At 40.5% G+C, this 18,152-nt stretch overlaps 2 protein-coding genes and 1 pseudogene across 2 annotated transcripts; 2 read left to right on the forward strand and 1 right to left on the reverse strand.

The window, feature by feature from the left end:
• The first annotated feature begins 216 nt into the window (after window positions 1-216).
• Window positions 217-3,084, forward strand: LOC144715238 (uncharacterized). The gene is made up of 7 exons (XM_078590169.1): window positions 217-589; window positions 670-782; window positions 942-991; window positions 1,124-1,354; window positions 1,788-1,940; window positions 2,032-2,127; window positions 2,850-3,084. The coding sequence occupies exons 1-7, from the start codon at window positions 294-296 to the stop codon at window positions 3,036-3,038; spliced, it is 1,128 nt and encodes a 375-aa protein (XP_078446295.1). The 5' UTR covers window positions 217-293; the 3' UTR covers window positions 3,039-3,084.
• LOC144715370 (U6 spliceosomal RNA) lies at window positions 3,049-3,158 on the reverse strand (annotated as a pseudogene).
• An 11,675-nt stretch (window positions 3,159-14,833) lies between these two features.
• Window positions 14,834-17,889, forward strand: LOC144714902 (Tetratricopeptide repeat (TPR)-like superfamily protein). Its single transcript, XM_078589704.1, has 2 exons — window positions 14,834-15,243; window positions 16,479-17,889. The coding sequence occupies exons 1-2, from the start codon at window positions 14,857-14,859 to the stop codon at window positions 17,652-17,654; spliced, it is 1,563 nt and encodes a 520-aa protein (XP_078445830.1). The 5' UTR covers window positions 14,834-14,856; the 3' UTR covers window positions 17,655-17,889.
• The last annotated feature ends 263 nt before the right edge of the window (window positions 17,890-18,152 follow it).

The following is an 18,152-nucleotide window of genomic DNA, read 5'->3' on the forward strand; positions in this document are numbered from 1 at the left end:
CTTAATTACCCAATTTCCCGAGGGCTTTTCTTAGAAAAACCATTAACCGGCGCCACGAATCGACTTGTGGCTGATACTTGCAAATCAGATTCTTTGGCGGGAGATCTTCTCCACGTGGCGATCTCCCATTGGTCGAAACATGTCAATTGGATAGCCGAACGTTACAGCTAAGCTCTGGAGAGAGAGATAGAGAGATACATAGAGAGAGAGAGATAGAGATAGCGATAGAGATAGAGATAGAGATAGAGAGAGAGAGAGAGAGATAGAAGGAAGAAGGCGATCAGGGGACAGCCATGGCTATGCTCTCGAGGGCTCTGGCATCTTCGACGGGGCTCTTCCATGGCGGGCAAGATTCTCGGCTTCGATCTTCATCTACTGGTACAATTTCAGCTTTTTCCCGCTCGAAATTTGGTAGCCGAGCGAGAAACTTCGCGGTTAGGGCAGAGCTGACGCTCTCAACGGAGGAAGGCGAGCTAAACAGGCCGCGATGGACTGGGGAGACGCCATTGTCAAGATTTGTCAGTGCGTTGATCTCCTTCAAGCCGCTCTATTCTCTCATGAAAATGGGCGCCCGGAGGGTTGTCATCAAGTGAGATTTTTTTGCGTTCTGTCGATTTCTTTGGATTTTGATTTATCTTCTGATTGGGGTTTTATGGTTGGATCGAGCAGCACCGCGGAGAAATCGAACGTTCCGTGGCGGGCTATGGCTGAGGAGATTCTTCAGTCGGATGTTTACAAGGAGATGGAAGGGATTCAGAACCCATCCATCGTCTATCCTGACTGTAAGCGGCATCTAATTCCATCCAATTTCTCATTGAATTTGTAGATTATGCGCAGAAATGATAATTGATTGTCAGGAACTTCTCAATTGGACAATTGATTGTCAGGAACTTACAGTTTTCTAGAATTGCGCTGATTGTGACGCTTTACATTTTGAACAGATTATTTGAAACCTTTCCACGCGTATGATGAAGGCAATCTTTCCTGGTTGGTAAGCTTCCTCAATTCCAGACATTTCACCGGCTTCCCTTATGCAAATTTTTCTAATTGTTGACTCAAATTGGGTTCGTCTTCTTGTCACCGGTTGCTAATTTCTAAATTGGAGGCTGATTTTGATGAACAGGCTGCTGCGGAAGCGGAGGCAGCAACGATAGCTATCGCGAAGAGGGCAGTCCCGAACGCCTCAATTGAGGAAGCAAATGATGCTGTGCGCGGAAAATGGCTTGATGCAATCGAACAGCATATCAATACTCACTCCCCGAATGCAAGAATCAATGATATTATTGATATTGGTTGTTCTATTGGGTTCAGCACCCGTTGTCTGGCAAGCAGATTTCCTTCAGCCAAGCTCACTGTAAGTTGACTTCTTTAAATTCCTGCTCAAATTCAGCCATTCATTAGATGTATAGACGAATTAATGGATACATAGATAGATGGATGAATGGATGGATGCGTAGATGAATTGATGGATTGAAAGATGGATGGACGGATGTGTAGTTAGATAGAGAGATAGATGGATGCATAAATATATCGATATATGGTTGGATATATGGATAAGTAGATAAATGTATGGATAGATTGATGGATAGATAGATGAGTGGATGGGTGGATGGATGGATGGATGGACAGACAGATGGATGGACATTTAAAAAGATGGACATACATTTTCCTTGACTGATTGATAGATAGATATAGATAGATAAGAGCACATGCGTGTTTGATCTGATCATGGCATAGTTCTGTATTTATGTTTTCCTTGATGATTGATAAAAAAATAATGAACCCAGGGTCTAGATCTGTCTCCCTACTTCCTCTCTGTCGCCAAGTTTAAAGAGAATCAGAGAGCTTCAAGAAGTGAACCGATCACTTGGATTCATGCCAATGGAGAAGCCAGTGGGTTGCCATCCAGTTCATTCGACTTGGTTTCTCTTTCATTTGTGGTAATTGATTTTGGAGCCTTTTGGTTTCAGATTTCCTTATTTTCGAGCATTGTATGATTTTTTAACTATTTTTTAATCTTCAAAATTTCAGTTTCATGAGTGCCCTGCTCAGGCCACCAAAAACATAATAAAGGAGGCTTTCCGTCTTCTTCGTCCTGGAGGAACCCTAGCCATCACCGACAACTCGGTAAATTTCTCCTATCTTTCATCTCACTATTCTTCCCCTCTCCCAATATCAATCAATATATCATTTTTCTTCTATCATCTTACCTTCCCCCGGCTTATTTCTATCATCCACTTTTTCTACATCCGGATTTTTCCACCTTATATTATGAGATTACTGAAGAAATTCTCCACTCTCGTTATTGCTCCTTTTCTTTCCTACTCCTCTTTAAGCCTCCTAATATCCCACTCTCTCTTTCTCTACGGCCTTTTTATCCATCCACCCCTGTCTCTCACTATCTTTTTCTATCCTCCCTCTATCTCTCATGATATCTCCATCATCACCATGCTATTCTCCATCATTCTATCTACCATCTCTCTATGTTTAACTCCCTCTGCCTCTCCCTATCTGTCCCCTCTTCTCTTTTCTCTCTCTCTATTTCTCTATTGTACCATCTTTCTCAATCAATCTATCCACCTCTATCTCTCAATATATGCATTCCTCCTTATCACACGCTCTCTCTCTCCCTTCCCTATTTCTACCTTGTTTCATTTGCTCTCTCTCTCTCTCTCTGTCTGTATGTCTGTCTATCTCCCTCTCTATCCCTCATTCTTTATTCATTCCTCTCTCTCTTTACATTTTTTACTTGCTCCCTTCTCTTTCCCTATCGTTTCACTCTCTTATTTTTTTACTGTCAGCCCCCTTTCTGTCTTTAAATCTGATTATTGATCATCGTTCTCATTCAGCCAAAGTCCAAGGTCATTCAGGAGCTATCGCCGGTGCTTTTCACATTGATGAAGTCAACAGAGCCGTTCCTGGATGAGTACTATATGTTGGATCTTGATGGTGCCATCAAAGAGTCTGGATTTGTTAACATCACCACTGTCATGACCGACCCTCGTCACAGAACTGTCACAGCCACTGTCCCTTTGTAGAATACAGATCATGATCCCCTCTCATTTTATTGATTTTTTTGTCATCCTTGAGCAGGGCCCATGCTAATCTTCTCTGAGTTGTTTAAATCTTATAAGGTGTCATCTTCTCCTGCTTTTGATAGGTCTTTAACCTATTTAATTTACCTTTGAATTGAACAAGATTCAGGGGAGAATTAAAAGGCTCCAAGAGTTAAACAAATAATTCTCTCTTTTTCTCTCTTATTTTCTATTTAGTAGCTCCATTGTGGCTTATGAGGGCATAGATGTTCATGATATGGAGCCTTAATTCATTTTTTAATCCATGGTAGCTTCAAATAGGATAAATTCCATCCGTAAAAGTGAGTTGTATATGCTGTCAAAGATTGAATTAAATAGGTTTGCTAGCTCTGGGTAAAATGGAAGGCAAGAAAGGTAGATCAAAAAATAATTTGCTCTCTCTCATGGTGTGTTTTATCTTCTTTAGCCATCATAAAATAACCACAATCTTAAGATGACCGTTTTAAATGTATTTAAGACCGTTGAAGCTTAAGTTTCGAAAAGGTTAAGGCAAAAGGATTAAGATGAAATTTTGCCATCCATGTATGTCAGAAACATTTCAAGGATGGGACATATTGGATGAATTGATCATTTAATTCTGATAGTATACGCTTGTTCTTCTTCTCACGTCCCTTGCACCATCTTCCCGAAGTTTTCTCTGGCAAGCTTGGTTAAATCATCAACAAACAAGGGGAAGAATGATGAAGAAAATAGAAAGAAGCGGAGAAAAAAACCTGTTAATTGATTCAATATGGGAGAGACTCCTTTTACAGACTTGCATAATGGGTTTGGATCTTCAAAACCCAACCTGTTTACAATGCTAAAAAATAAGAGACTTTATTGGAGGACATATATCCAAATACTCAGACAGGAGGGTTACATTGACAAAAAAGAAAAAACAGTGTGGATTAAACTTTCGAAATCTAACACTCCCCCTCAATCTGGGAACGAATGTTTATCATCCCAAGCTTGGAAAGAAGTTTCTTCATCAACATGCTATGTATCCCTTTTGTAAGAAGATCTTCACATTGTTTTATGGACTTGACATGAGAAGTACTGATGATCCCATTTCCTAATTTCTCTTGGATGAAGTGTCAGTCAATGTCGACATGCTTGGTGTGTGCATGATGAACTAGATTGTGAGTGATCACTATTCCATACCGATTGTCACACATCAGCATGATGGCCTTGGTCCAATGAGTCTGGAGGTCATCCATTACATGTTTGATCCACAATACTTCACAAATGCCTAGGGCTAAGGCCCGAAGTTCTGCTTCTGCATTCTCCTTGGAGACCGACAACTTGCTTTTTGCTTTTCCACAAGAAGAGATTACCCCCAAGGAAGGCACAATTACCTGATGTGGGTCGTCGAGCAACAATATTACCTGCATAGTAAGCGTCAGTGTAAACCTCAAGGCCAACAGTAGTAGTTGATTTAAAAAATATGCCAAGTTCAGGGGAACCTGTCAGATGTCTAAGTATTCGACAAATAGCTCTGTCATGGTCTTCCCTTTGATCCTGCATAAATTGACTTACAACTCTGAATGCATTTGAAATATCTGGTTAGGTAGATTAGTTTACCGACCATTCTTTAATAGTCTTATGGATACACCAGCAAATTGTCCTTTGCCAGACTGAGTTTATGATTAGGGTCAACAGGTGTTAGGGCTGGTTTACATCCAAACAAGCCAATTTCCTACAATAGATATAATGTGTATATTAACTCGGAGAGCACAATTCCATGTGATGATTGAGCAACCTCTCTTCCTAACAAGTACTTTAATCTGCCTAGTCTCTTGACCTAAAATCTGCGAAGAGCTGTTCATCCACTAGCGGAATATGTGCAAGTGTCTTCTCATGTCAAGATCATGTCATCTGCATATACGAGTAGTAAATCAATGTCCTTAGGAGTATGTTTTATAAACAATGTGTGGTCCCCATTATTATGTCAATAATTCATATAGATTTCATGGTTTTTGTAAATTTGCCAAAACATGCTCGTGGATAATGCTTAAGTCCATATCAACCCTTGTTTAATTTTCAGACTGAAGTCTAATTTTTTTTTGAAGTCTATTTTTTTATTCTCTAACCTTTGGTGGGATTGCATAGAGATGTCATCTTCCAGATGTCCATGAAGAAATAATTTTTTGTGTCTAGTGAGTAAAGGGTCCATCTCTTAATTTCTTCCACAGATATAAGGATTCGTACTGTACTCATCTTGGCCAGACGTGCAAATGTTTCCTCATAGTCAATCCCATATTTTTGGGTATATCCTTTATCTACCAGGTGGGCTTTATACCATTCTACATCTCCATTATCTTGATACTTTACGGTGAAATCTAACGATAACCTAGATGTTTCTTTTGTTCAATCTAACGATAACCACCATAAATCTAATGTCTGATTAACAATCTGACTTAGAGCTTGCAATTCTGTGTCCATTGCAGCTTTCAATTTGGGTCCTGAAGCACCTCTAAGACATTTGTGGGAATCCTAATGGATCCTATTTTGTATATTTATGCTTGATATGAAACTGCCATGTTTTGTGGAGAAACAAGGGGCAAAGAGGATAGAAGGATTTTCCTCCCTCATCCAAGAGGTGGTTGAGTAGGGCATAAGATTTCTTAGGCGACAATGTTGAAGGATGTTCAGTCAAACGCACATTAGCAATGCCGAGTTGCTTTATTTTTCTCAAATACACATCCATATCTTGCCCCAGATCCTGATCGTAGGTTGGGTGAGTTCAAGTGGGTTAGGGTTGGCCCTGTAACACTAGGGCACTTTGTAGTGTAGAAAAAATGTGATCCAATCTACGCTCCCCTTCAATTGACGAATTACCCAAAGTTGATCTAAGCTCGGTGGGCTCTCCACTGTTATATCCTGTTAATCCATAATAATATTGTTGTTTATGGAACATGTCATCTTCTGTGACATAATATGTCTTCCTGAGGGTATCGTAGAACTTATAACCTTTATTTATTAGTGAATAACATAGAAAAAATACACCTTAGTGCACATGGAGATAATTTGTGGCGGGGAATGTGTAGATATATCTAACGTCCAAATACCTTGAGAGGTAACTTAGATTGTAATAAGACATTAAGAACATTTTTTCCAAGTTCCTGAATGGGACTTGCCCCATTTAGGAACTTAGTAGACCAGGGTTAATTGAGTACTGTTCTATGAGGCTTCTCCACATAATAATTCGGGTACATGATAATCTCAATTTTAGGGTTAAAATTCGTCGTTGGTGATTGAGATTATTCAATAAAATATATTTAACCATAATTTAAAAAACTTAGTTAGTGATGAGTAGTGTACACCGTCTCGATATCCGTCTGATATCCGGTATCGGACAAACGATATCCGATATCCGGAAAAAAATGGGACGGTTCCAGATATTGGATATCGGGCGATATCCGTCTTTCAGGGGTTAGACGGATATCAGTACCGGATATCGGGGGGTGAGGACGAAGACGGTATCGGATACCGGATATCGGAAAACTGATATCCGGATATCGGTTTCACGATATCCGGTATCCGATACCGACCGATAAAATAATCATCGGTCTGCCATAGTTTTACTTGGTTAATATCACATAAGTAGATTTTAATATGTATTCAATAGCCGTTATTATATAGTAACAATTTTTTTTTATCTTTCCATATGGGATAAAGGGATTCCGAGTTTACCACAAAACCAGAGTCCCTTTATCCCATATGGAACAAATAAAAAAAGTAACGTGTATATAATGACTTGGTTGTATGACAAAATAACAATTTCTCCTGGTGCCCCCTTGTCAATCGTCCATATTTTTAGAGAAACATGGTTTCATGTTCTTCTCATATTTTTAGAGAGCGAGGCATGAAAAGCTAGAGAGAGAGGGAGAGAGGGAGGGGGAGGGAGAGAGGGATAGAGCGAGAACGAGAGAGAGACTGAGAGAGAGAGAGGGGAGAGGGCGAGAACGAGAGAGAGAGACTGAGAGAGAGAGAGAGAACAAGAGATAGAGCGAGAGAGACTGAGAACGAGAGAGAGAGACTGAGAGAGAGAGGGGGGTGAGAACGAGAGAGAGAGGGGGGCGAGAACGAGAGAGAGAGAGAGAGAGAGAGAGGGAGAGAGAGAGAGAGGGCGAGAACGAGAGAGAGACTAAGAGAGGGAGAGATAAGGGTATTCGATGCGGATATTGAAAACCGATATCCGCATCCGATATCCGGTACCATCATTTGTCCCCTTGAGACGGGAGACGAATGCCGGTATCGGACGGATATCGTTATCGGATATCGGCACTGTAGCAACCAATATCCGATACCGATATCCGATATCCGGATATCGGAAAAAACGGATTCCAGAAAATTCAATTCCGGTATCCGGTTCAGTATCCGTCCCGATACTGGTATCCGATACCGGCATCAGGACGGGCGAACACTAGTGATGAGTATGGATCGTTTCCACAGGGAACGATGATTAAGGAACTACTTTCTTATGCTAGTGATGATGGACGAGAGGATCGACGAAAGCAAGATTTGAGGACGTGAGCTAGTGATATCGATAAAAGATACGTAATTACAAGCTAATTTAACTTAAAGAAAAGAGTAAGTGATTGTGATGGATATGCCGATGAACGACGGTATGAACGACGATAGTGGTTGGATATGGAGTGGTACGATGGCAAGGATGTGAGAGAATGGGGGACGTAAGTAAGTGAAATGATAAATGAAACGTTGACAAAAAACTATAACTATGATAACGATGATGTTGGGAGAGAAACATCGTAAGGCGAAGAAACTTACCTTAGATGCTTACATTCCGCTAGGATCACGGTGATTTGCGAGTTCCGGTAAGCTCCCCTTCTTCCCTTTTGTCTCTTCCCACACACCCAAGACACCAAGAACACTCTTGATGGATCTCAAAACTCACTATCTTTCAAGCAGCCCACAAGAGTAGGAAGCAAGTTCAAGATGATTTTTACAATGATCCAGGCCTCTCTTTATAGATCAGAGGGTATGGATAGAAAGAGGAGGGGAAGATCAAAAGTTATGGCCGTTGGAAGTTGAAGCAATCCTAGCCTTTAATTTCTTCTCTCTCCTCATCAATGTCATCGGTTTTGTGCCTGTTAAGAAGTCAAAGCACTTGGTATTCTGTGGCTTTTCGTATTCTGTGGCCTTTTTATTCTGTGTCTTTTCATATTCCGTGGCTTTTTGTATTCTGTGGCTTTTCGTATTCCGTGGGTTTTTGTATTCCATGGCTTTTGGCATTCCGTGCCACATGTACATGACAAAAGGGAAAAAAAAACAAAGGAAAAAATCTCTTTCTCGACGTTGACATGGCAGCGCATCGGCGCGCCACGTCACCCTATGCCGTAAAAAACCAAAATACTTAAAATTTCATATTAAATAATATAAAATCCCAAAAATACTTATATATATATATATTGACTCTCAAAAATCATATCTTTCCAAATTTAACATCAAACAATTCCAGAAAAATCATATTCTATCTCAAAAGTTATATTCTTGTAGAATATATTGTTAGAAAAATCCTAAAAATACATAAAATTCAGAAATTTCTTTTAAAAATAGATTTAATCATTTTAAGCTTGATAACATGAAAATATGAGTAATTTAATCCATAAAATCATGTAAATGTGATAATATAAGGCACTAGAAATGCATGTTATCAGTACATTACTTTGAAACATTAAGACCCTAGTAGCATATATGAGATTACAATTTTTCCTCTCCACCACCCCGTTTTTCCAGGGTGTGTTGACACATGACGTCTCTTGGATTACTCCCTAGGTGGCAAAAAATGATTTAAGATTGTTATTTATATAATCCTTTCCATTGTCTGATCTAAAATGGCATATCCCTTTGTTAAGATGTACTTTAAATATGTGGAAGAAATTAATGATGATTTGGGTTGATTCTACATTGTAGGTCATCCTTGTACAGTCATTGATAGAAGTGATATAGAAGCGCTTACCTCCACAAGTTGAGGTTGGGGATGGGCCCCAAACATCACTATGAATTAACATGAAAGGTGTAGGAGAAGAATGAAAAGTAGACAAGTAACTAAATGAAGTCCGTCGAGCACGTGAGATAACTAGGGAAATAGAAGTCATTAAGTGGACAATCTGTGATGACCTATAGGACGATGAAGTAAAATGACCTTTTATGTCAGAGTTGGGGTGTTGTGGAGAGTTGTTGGAATTATTGGAATAGCTTTCTCTGGTGGCTTATCCACTATAGAGAATAATCCATGTCGTTCTTCAGCGAGGATTCCAACCTGCCTCCCTGTGGTCTTCTTCACAAAAAACACCCATGCCTCGTGATGAGTAAATCATATTTAAGGGACTTTGTAAGCGACTAAGAGAGATGGTGTTATCAAATAAACGCGGTACATGAAGTAAATTTTTGAATTTTCCGATTTTGTGAATAAGTATGGTTCCTATACCAGCAATAGGGTATAAGTTCCCATAAGTTGCAAGGACATTCATAGAGGATGGTTTATAATCACTGAATAACTGTTTGTGGGTTGCACGTGGTTAGTTGCACATTAATCTATGATCTACTGACCACTATTAGCCCCAAGAGATACAGAGCTGATACTTGTAAAAGTGTCAGTTTAGTGAATTGATTGGTTTATTTGACTTGCAATGAGCACTTATTTTCATTATGCATAGATATAATAATAGATGAAATAGGAAGGCAAGCAAAGTGTTTACTAAATGGAGCTTCAGTTGGAGTTGTAGTGGAGATAGTAGTAAAAAGCTCTTAAAGATGTTTTAGTTCCTGCCATAATTTTTTCACCTCTTCTGCTGATGCAGTCGGGGATGGTCCCACTATAGAAGGAGCATTTGAGCTACCCTGCTGAAGCCATTTCACTTAAAAAAATTCTGGAAGCAAGCCTTGTTTGTGAGAAAATTGCCAAGCTGAATTATTACCAATTGGGTAGATGAAGGCCTTTCTTGGATTGAATTGAGGTTTACCATTTACTTTCCAACACATCCCTTGAACATGATAGGGTTTCTAGCAATATGAACACCGATGTTTGACCTTGTGGTCATCAGTTGGATTTATGGTTCCCGTACTATTTTGATGAGATTGGGATGAACAAGGTAGCTGAGATGAGGTCTGAGCCAGAGTGGCAGCATTCTAACTCATGGAACATGATCCGAAAGCAATGATCGTTATCTTGAGGTCATATCCTCCTAACAATTTTAGCTGACTCTCCCCTACTAGGGCCATCTTGACAACTTTTGTAAAGGAAGGGATAATCTCTCTATTCAGCAGCATGGTCTTCAAGGTGCCAAATTGAGCATTGAGCCTGTCAACAAACTTGTGAACTCAGTCTTCTAGCACATGAGCCCGCTCCTCAGAGTCTGGGTATTTGATGGGAATAATAGTCTAATTGATTCCATATCGACTCCAAGGTAGAGGCATATTCGACTGGTAGACTTCATCACCAAGTATGTAATATGGGATTTATCATATCTTTTAGAGTGCATTTGATGTACTTGCTCCCAAAGATCTTTGACTGAGGGAAGCCTCAGAAGATGGCGGCCCATAGTGGGGTCTATGTATCCGACAACAATCCCTAAATCAATGCATCAGCTTCTAACCAGCTTTCATGTAGATGATTAGACAGGCTTGGAGGAACAACAGAAAGATGTTTAAGCTTATGTCATCTTAGTAATATCATCTTGACATAGTCAGCCCATTCCAAGATGTTCGGGCCCTTTCAATTATACAGCTCTGGAATTTTAGGAAGCTCAAAACATTTTTTGTGAATTCAGATGAAGAGATGACTAGGACATGGGACAATATGGGTAAATCGGTGACCATTTAAATGAACAAAAATTAAGGTAAGAAACTTCACACACATTAGTAGTAGCCTTTCTAATGTATGTTCCAAATGTAGGAGATGAAGTGTCGTGTGGGGTAAAGACTCTATCCAGGAGTTCTTCACATGAAAATAAGAACAAATACAGCTCTATCTAGAGCAGTCCCCACAAGCAAAAGAAGGGCTACAGCTCTGACAGGAGCTCTCCCTCAAACAACAAACTAAACATGGAGGTTTCAAAATGAATCATAAATGCATCATATATTCAACACAGAGGGATAGGAGAGGCAGCACCTATACGCTGCTTTGGTACCATGTTGTTCTTCTCACTTCCCTTGCACTGTCTTCCATAAGTTTTCTAAAGTGAGCTTGGTTAGGGATCAACGAGCAAGAGAAATAATGAGGAATAAAAGAGAGAAATTGAGAAACAATCTCCTTATTTTATTCAATACAGGAGAGACCACTTTTATAGAATTACATAACGGTAAGAAATAAGAAATGTTACTAGAGGACTTATCTCTAAATAATCAAACAAGAGGGTTACATATACAAAAATAAATTTATTATTCTGGATATATCTTTACAAAACCACATGAATAACACTGCTGGCCAAGATATTTTATCATTCTTTCTTGTTTGTGGTTAATTACTTACTAACATGACCTCAGAACATTGGCCAAATTAATCCCACTATATTACACCTAGAAAGGAGTCTTCCACTACACCCTGGGGAACCTAATGCAATGGTTAAATGTCATTTGGACTTCAAAATGAGAGGTAGATATCCCTATTTTTAGTTGGTCGAATGGCGTATGTAGGGCCTTGGTTTGTTCTTTCTTGTAGAATTTTTGGAAACCTCAGAACCTAGCTCCATTCCACCAAAGCCAAAACAAAAGTTCTGCTAGAGGAAAATGGTAGAGTATAGTCAGAAGGCTTTGCCGCCCCAACGGGTAACAAAGGAAATATCACACTTGATATTGATGTAAATTTCATGGACACTGAAATGCTCTAGAGGATTTTATAAGGTAAAATGTCACTTGCGCAAAGCTGAAATCAGAGTTTAAGGCAATGGCCATCAATAAATTCAAGTTGTTTGGACATAAATATAAAAATCCTGTTGACTTGCTTGTGTGGTAAGGTGGTCATATATATTGGGGGAATATCTAAACATATGTTTCCTGATTTAGAATCTCGATTAATCATCGATCAACTGATCGTGTTTTGATCACCCTTGTCAATCACTCGTCTAATCCTGATAGAGGGTCTACAATCAGATTAGATGGCCGTTCAAAATCATCTCTCTAATCCAATTATTGACTGATCATGATCAATTTAGATCAGCAATCAGATCCTGATCTGGTTTGATTTATAAAGTCTATTCAATTTTAACTGAAATAAAGTATCAAGTATTGGCGAGAATTGAATTTAAAAGTTTGGAATTAGTCAGCGAAACAACCCACTAAGACATTACTCATTCTGCAAGTTTAGTTTTTTATTTATTTATAGAGAGAGGGAGAGTAAAGTGAGGCATATAAAGAGAGACAGTGTGAGAGAGAAATATATAGGACGAGAGACTAACTGAGAGGATTAGAGATAGAGAGATAAAGAGCTATATAGATAGATAGAGAGATAAAAAGATAAAGAGATAGAGAAATAGATATATATATATATATATAGATAGAGATAGATAGATAGAGAGAGACACATATATATATATATATATATATGGAGAGAGAGAGACAGAGAGAGTTAGAGATAAAGAGAGAGAGAGAGAGAGAGAGAGATACAGAGACAGACAGAGAGACAGAGAGACAGAGAGACACAGAGAGACAGAGAGACACAGAGAGAGAGAGAGACAGAGACAGACAGAGAGACAGAGAGACACAGAGAGAGAGAGAGAGAGAGAGAGACAGAGACAGAGAGAGAGAGAGAGAGAGACAGAGACAGAGACAGACAGAGAGACAGAGAGACAGAGAGAGAGAGAGAGACAGAGACAGACAGAGAGAGGGAGAGAGAGAGAGAGAGAGAGAGAGAGAGAGAGAGAGAGAGAGAGAGAGAGAGAGAGAGAGAGAGAGAGAGAGAGAGAGAGAGAGAGACAGAGAGAGAGACAGAGAGAGAGAGAGAGAGAGAGAGAGAGAGAGAGAGAGAGAGAGAGAGAGAGAGAGAGAGAGAGAGAGAGAGAGAGAGAGAGAGAGAGAGAGAGAGAGAGAGAGAGAGAGAGAGAGAGAGAGAGAGAGAGAGAGAGAGAGAGACAGAGAGAGACAGAGAGAGAGAGAGAGAGAGAGAGAGAGAGAGAGAGAGAGAGAGAGAGAGAGAGAGAGAGAGAGAGAGAGATACAGAGAGAGAGAGAGAGACAGAGAGAGAGAGAGACAGAGAGAGACAGAGAGAGACAGAGAGAGAGAGAGACAAAGAAAGACACACAATTATATGTATTTGGAAAGAGAAACATGGTGCAAGGGAGAAATATATAAAAAGAGACACAAGCTGAGAGACATATTGAAAGGGATACACAGTGTGAGAGAAAAATATACAGGAAAAGAGACTAGATGAGACAGACACACATATATGCGCAATAGAGACACGCTGAAAGAGATAATGTGAGAGAGAAATATATAGAAAGAGAGACATAATGTGAGAGAGACATATATAGAAAGAGAGACATAGTGTGGGAGAGACATATATAAAAAGAGAGACAATGTGTGAGAGAAATATATAGAAAGTAAGACAATGTGAAAAAGATACTTATATTGAAAGAGAGACAAGATGAGACTTATATATATAGAAAGACAGGCAGGATGAGAAAGAAAGGGAGAGGAAAATAGGTACATAAAGAGAAGCATGGTGAGAGAGAAAGAGAGGAAGAGAAGAGAGAGATATAAAGAGTGACATGGTGACTGAGAGTAAAGAGAGAGAGTATAGTGCATAATCATCCAGGACGGGGACGGAGGACAGGATGGGACGAAGATCGTCCCGTCCTATGCCCCAATGTTTAAAAGTTCGTCCGAATCATCCCATCCAAAAACCGTCCAATCCACGACATTCTCATCCCGTCCCTCGTCTACGACGAAGCAGTGCATTAAGCCACTCGGAATTTGACACATGGCACAACACGTGACAAATACCAGCTGGAGCTCTCAGGCGGACCCGTCCGACATCCAAGGGCCCGGACGGGATGATTTTTTCGTCCATGGACAAAATTACTCCACTATAAGAATGAAAGATGTACTACAACCATGATTTGTACATCATGAGCTACATAATTTAAGAAAACACCCTCAAAAGGTATTCAACTAACAAATTCTCCACTATTTTGAGAATTATAAACTCAAGGACTACTATCGTGCAGGGACGCGGACAAGACGATTTGCTTGTCCATGGGACAAAAAAATTGTCCCGTCAGAGGATACCGGGTGAATTTTGGGACGAAAATCCATCCCGGGAACCACCGGAAGGGACGGCTTTTGTCCCGTGGGAAGAAAAAATCGTCCATCCGGAGGTCTCCGGACGATGGACGGACGAATCTGGACGGAAAACCGCCGGAGTCACATCCGACGGTTGAGATGTTGCCACGTGGCCTCGCTATGACAATTTGTATCAAAGTCCCAATATTTTAAGCTATATTAATATATTAAAAATATAAAATGTATTTTTTCGTCCGGGACGAATTTTGGGATGAAAATTTCTTCCGGGAGGACTGAACGGGACGAAAAACCGTCCCGAGATTATTGGACGGGACGGTTTTTCGTCCATCGACCAAAAACCGTCCCGTACTTAGTCCCTGAGCCAACATCGGACGCAGGACGGGACGAAGTTCGTCCCATCCCGTCCTTCGTCCACGTCCGGGACGATCCGGCACTATGCTGGACTACCCTATATAAGGCTCTTATCTCTAACTCTAGCCGAGCTTCTTCTTCTTCTTCGATCTTCTTCAACTCGGCCATGGCGACAACAGCGGCGTCGCCCTCTCTATCTCCCTCTCCATCGTGCCCTCCCGAAGCTCGATCAGCTCGAAGAAATCTCCTTTCACAATCGCCATCTTTCCCCAAGTTTGGGCGAAAGCAGATCTCTTTCTCGATCTCTCATGTTCAACCTACGAGATGCTCGATTTCTCAGGTTCACAACTACGGGACTGTCGATTACGAGAAGCGGCCTCGATCGAAATGGAGCTCTCTCTATCGTAGGATCGCTATGACGGAGAATCCGACAGTCGGGGCTGGTTTGGAGGTGGATAAGTGGGAGGCGGAGGAGAGGAAATTGTCCAAGTGGGAGCTTTGCCGCGTCGTGAAGGAGCTCAGGAAGTTTCGCCGGTTCAAGCTGGCCCTCGATGTAAGTGGGTTTTTCGTGCTTTCTAGAATGACATAGCTTTGATGATTTTTCTTATCGGGTTTCTTGGGAGATTACTTAATTCTTTTTTTTTTCCGGGTAATGGGTAGTTTGAAGTAAGATTAAATTTGAGCTGGTATGATTTTAACTACGGTAGTGATACTGAATTTTTACTGTACTATTCGATGTTTGCCTGTTCCAAGTTATATTGAACTCCTGTGGTACAAGTTGGGCTTCTATGTCATAGTCTGTTCCATAATTTTTAGGATGGCATAGTTTTGATATTTAATTTATCATTTTTCTTGGAAGATTAATCTTTATTTTTTGCGGTGTTGTGGGTCTTTTTAGTCCGGTTTAATATGTGATATTACAGGCGGTATTATTGAATTCTCACTGTACTGTATGTACGCCTCTGAAATTTCGGGAAAGAAAAAACTACAAAGTTTTAACTAGGAGTTAAGAAAAAAATTCCCTTTTCTTGGAACATTATTCATTATTTTTTTCAGCATCTAGGTTCTTTACAGTAAGCTTTAAATTTGAGATGACAGAATATTAAAGCTTACTTGCCTGTCGTGAGTTATGCTGCAATCTGTTGGTATATTGTCATCCTTCTGCTGCAGAAAAGACATAAACGTTTAACCAGGAATTGGAAGAAAGATTCTTCAAATTTGAGAGGATAGAATTTTAACCAACGGTAGTGGTATTGAAGTTTTACAGTAGTGTTTTGTTTACAAATTATGCTGCAAACTGTTGGTTTATTAGCACCGTTTTTGCGAAAACGAAGTTGGGAGTAAATATTACTTTTCTTGGATGATAGTTCTCATTTTCTCCAGGATCTGGGTCTTTAAATTTGAAATGAAAGAATTTCCCTTAACATGAATTGATTGAGATATATTTTTATTACTGCATAAATTGTTCAATAAAAAAATTACTGCAAAAATTGACGTGGGAGAATCCATGATGCCTATAACTTCAAACCAGGGTTCTAAACAAGTTTGCCTCACCATCTTAGTTATAAAAACACGGATATCACTTTTTGCGGTTTCTTTGCCACCGGCAACTCCTTTATTTGCTGGCCTAGTTTTCAGATAACTTCTCATCACAGAAAAAATGTCGTCTTTTTTAAGTTTATGGAAAATTAATGTGCATTTGTCTAACACCATTATCTTCCGTAATGATGCTTGGAAATTAGGTGCCCTCAGATTATTCAACTAAAATTTACGATTTTTTTCTCACAGGTATATGAATGGATGACTGCCCAAGAAGGGCGATTCAACATTTATTCAAGTGACATCGCCATCCAGTTGGATCTAATATCCAAAGTGAGGGGTGCGTCAGCTGCAGAAACCTACTTCACTGAACTCTCAGATTCATTGAAGGACAAGCGAACATACGGGGCTCTTCTAAATTCTTACATGCATGCCAAATCCAAGGAGAAGGCTGAGGAAATATTCGACTTAATGAGGGAAAAAGACTATACCACAGATGCCCTCCCTTTCAATGTCATGATGACTTTATACATGAACCTTGGTGAACATGAAAAGGTAGAATCCATTATCACTGATATGGGAACCAGAGGAGTAGCCATGGATATCTACACCTATAACATCTGGATCACGACATGCGCTGCCCGGGCCGACATTGCAGAGATGGAGAGGGTGTTTGAGGAGATGAACTCCAGTGAGACTATAAACCCTAATTGGACCACTTACAGCACACTGGCAACCATGTACATCAGGCTTGGCGACACCGTAAAGGCGGAAAACTGCTTGAAGGACGCCGAGCTCCGGGTCACGGGCCGTGACCGGTTATCCTTCAACTATCTTATTGGGCTTTACGGGCTTATTGGAAAAAAAGACGAGGTGTACCGCATCTGGGACTGGTACAAGTCCAGCTTCCCTGTCATACTCAACACTGGGTACCACTCCATGCTCACATCTCTGGTAAAAGTCAGGGACATGGATGGAGCCAAGGCAGTCTACGAGGACTGGAAGTCGACGACAGGGAACTATGACCCAAAAATATGCAATATCATGCTGGCATGGTACGTTAGGGAAGGGATGTTGGACAAGGCCCAGGCTTGCCTTGATGGGTTAATTGATGCAGGGGGGAAACCAAACCCTAGCAGCTGGGAGATAATCGCAGCCGGGTACATCAGAGAAAAACAGGTCTCTACAGCACTCGACTGCCTACGGCAGGCAGCGGGCGTCGAGCGGCCGAGGAAGTGGCGGCCAAGGCTGGTAACTGTGTCCAATTTTCTAGTTCTCTGTGCAGAGAAGAATGATAATGGAAGCAGAGAAGGGGTTCTGGAGTTGTTAGAGAATTCTGGCTGCCTTAAAGATGAGGAATACAAGTCGTTGATTAACACCTACGCCGGGGAGGCTCTGGAAGGGACAGGTGTCATCACAAGATAGATAGTTCTGGGGGTAAGGTTTAACAGTCTCATAGCTCCTCTGTTGGCTGCCTTCATCAATTGGTATAATGTGTGGGGGCATCATTGTGTATGCGTCTGAATTCCATGGCACTCACTGGATTTGATGAGTTAATACTGATGGAGAGGGATTTTCTTGCTGGTGTTCCAGCCAAGCCATAAAAAATTTGTGTTTCTACTTTTTCCTAATGGGAATTGCATTCATTGCCTTCTTGCTATTCTCGTTTGAACTGTTTTTGCTCTCATCTGACTGCCCATAGACTTCTTACATGCTTTTTGCTTACTTTGGACTGGACATGCTCAATTTCATGCAAGGGGTGAATTTTCATGAGATGTGCTGTGCAGTGCAGTGTGAGTTTTGAACTGCCCATTATGCACCCCACAGAGCAACTACACCGCGTACTGCACAGGCCTGTGTGGTGTGGTTGTGCTGTGTGATGTGAATAATAAAAATTTAAAAAACACAAAATTGCGATAATCT

The sequence above is a fragment of the Wolffia australiana genome, chromosome 18 (genome assembly GCF_029677425.1).
Source record: "Wolffia australiana isolate 7733 chromosome 18, ASM2967742v1".
NCBI lineage: Eukaryota > Viridiplantae > Streptophyta > Magnoliopsida > Alismatales > Araceae > Wolffia > Wolffia australiana.

What these genes read in the sequence shown, in the direction of transcription:
- LOC144715238 (XM_078590169.1), top strand. Translation starts at nt 294, where the DNA reads ATGGCTATGCTCTCGAGGGCTCTGGCATCTTCGACGGGGCTCTTCCAT. An exon ending in ATCCATCGTCTATCCTGACT is followed by an intron (nt 783 to 941) that starts GTAAGCGGCATC and finishes CATTTTGAACAG; the next exon opens with ATTATTTGAAACCTTTCCAC. An exon ending in AAGGCAATCTTTCCTGGTTG is followed by an intron (nt 992 to 1,123) that starts GTAAGCTTCCTC and finishes TTTGATGAACAG; the next exon opens with GCTGCTGCGGAAGCGGAGGC.
- LOC144714902 (XM_078589704.1), top strand. Translation starts at nt 14,857, where the DNA reads ATGGCGACAACAGCGGCGTCGCCCTCTCTATCTCCCTCTCCATCGTGC. An exon ending in GGTTCAAGCTGGCCCTCGAT is followed by an intron (nt 15,244 to 16,478) that starts GTAAGTGGGTTT and finishes TTTTTCTCACAG; the next exon opens with GTATATGAATGGATGACTGC.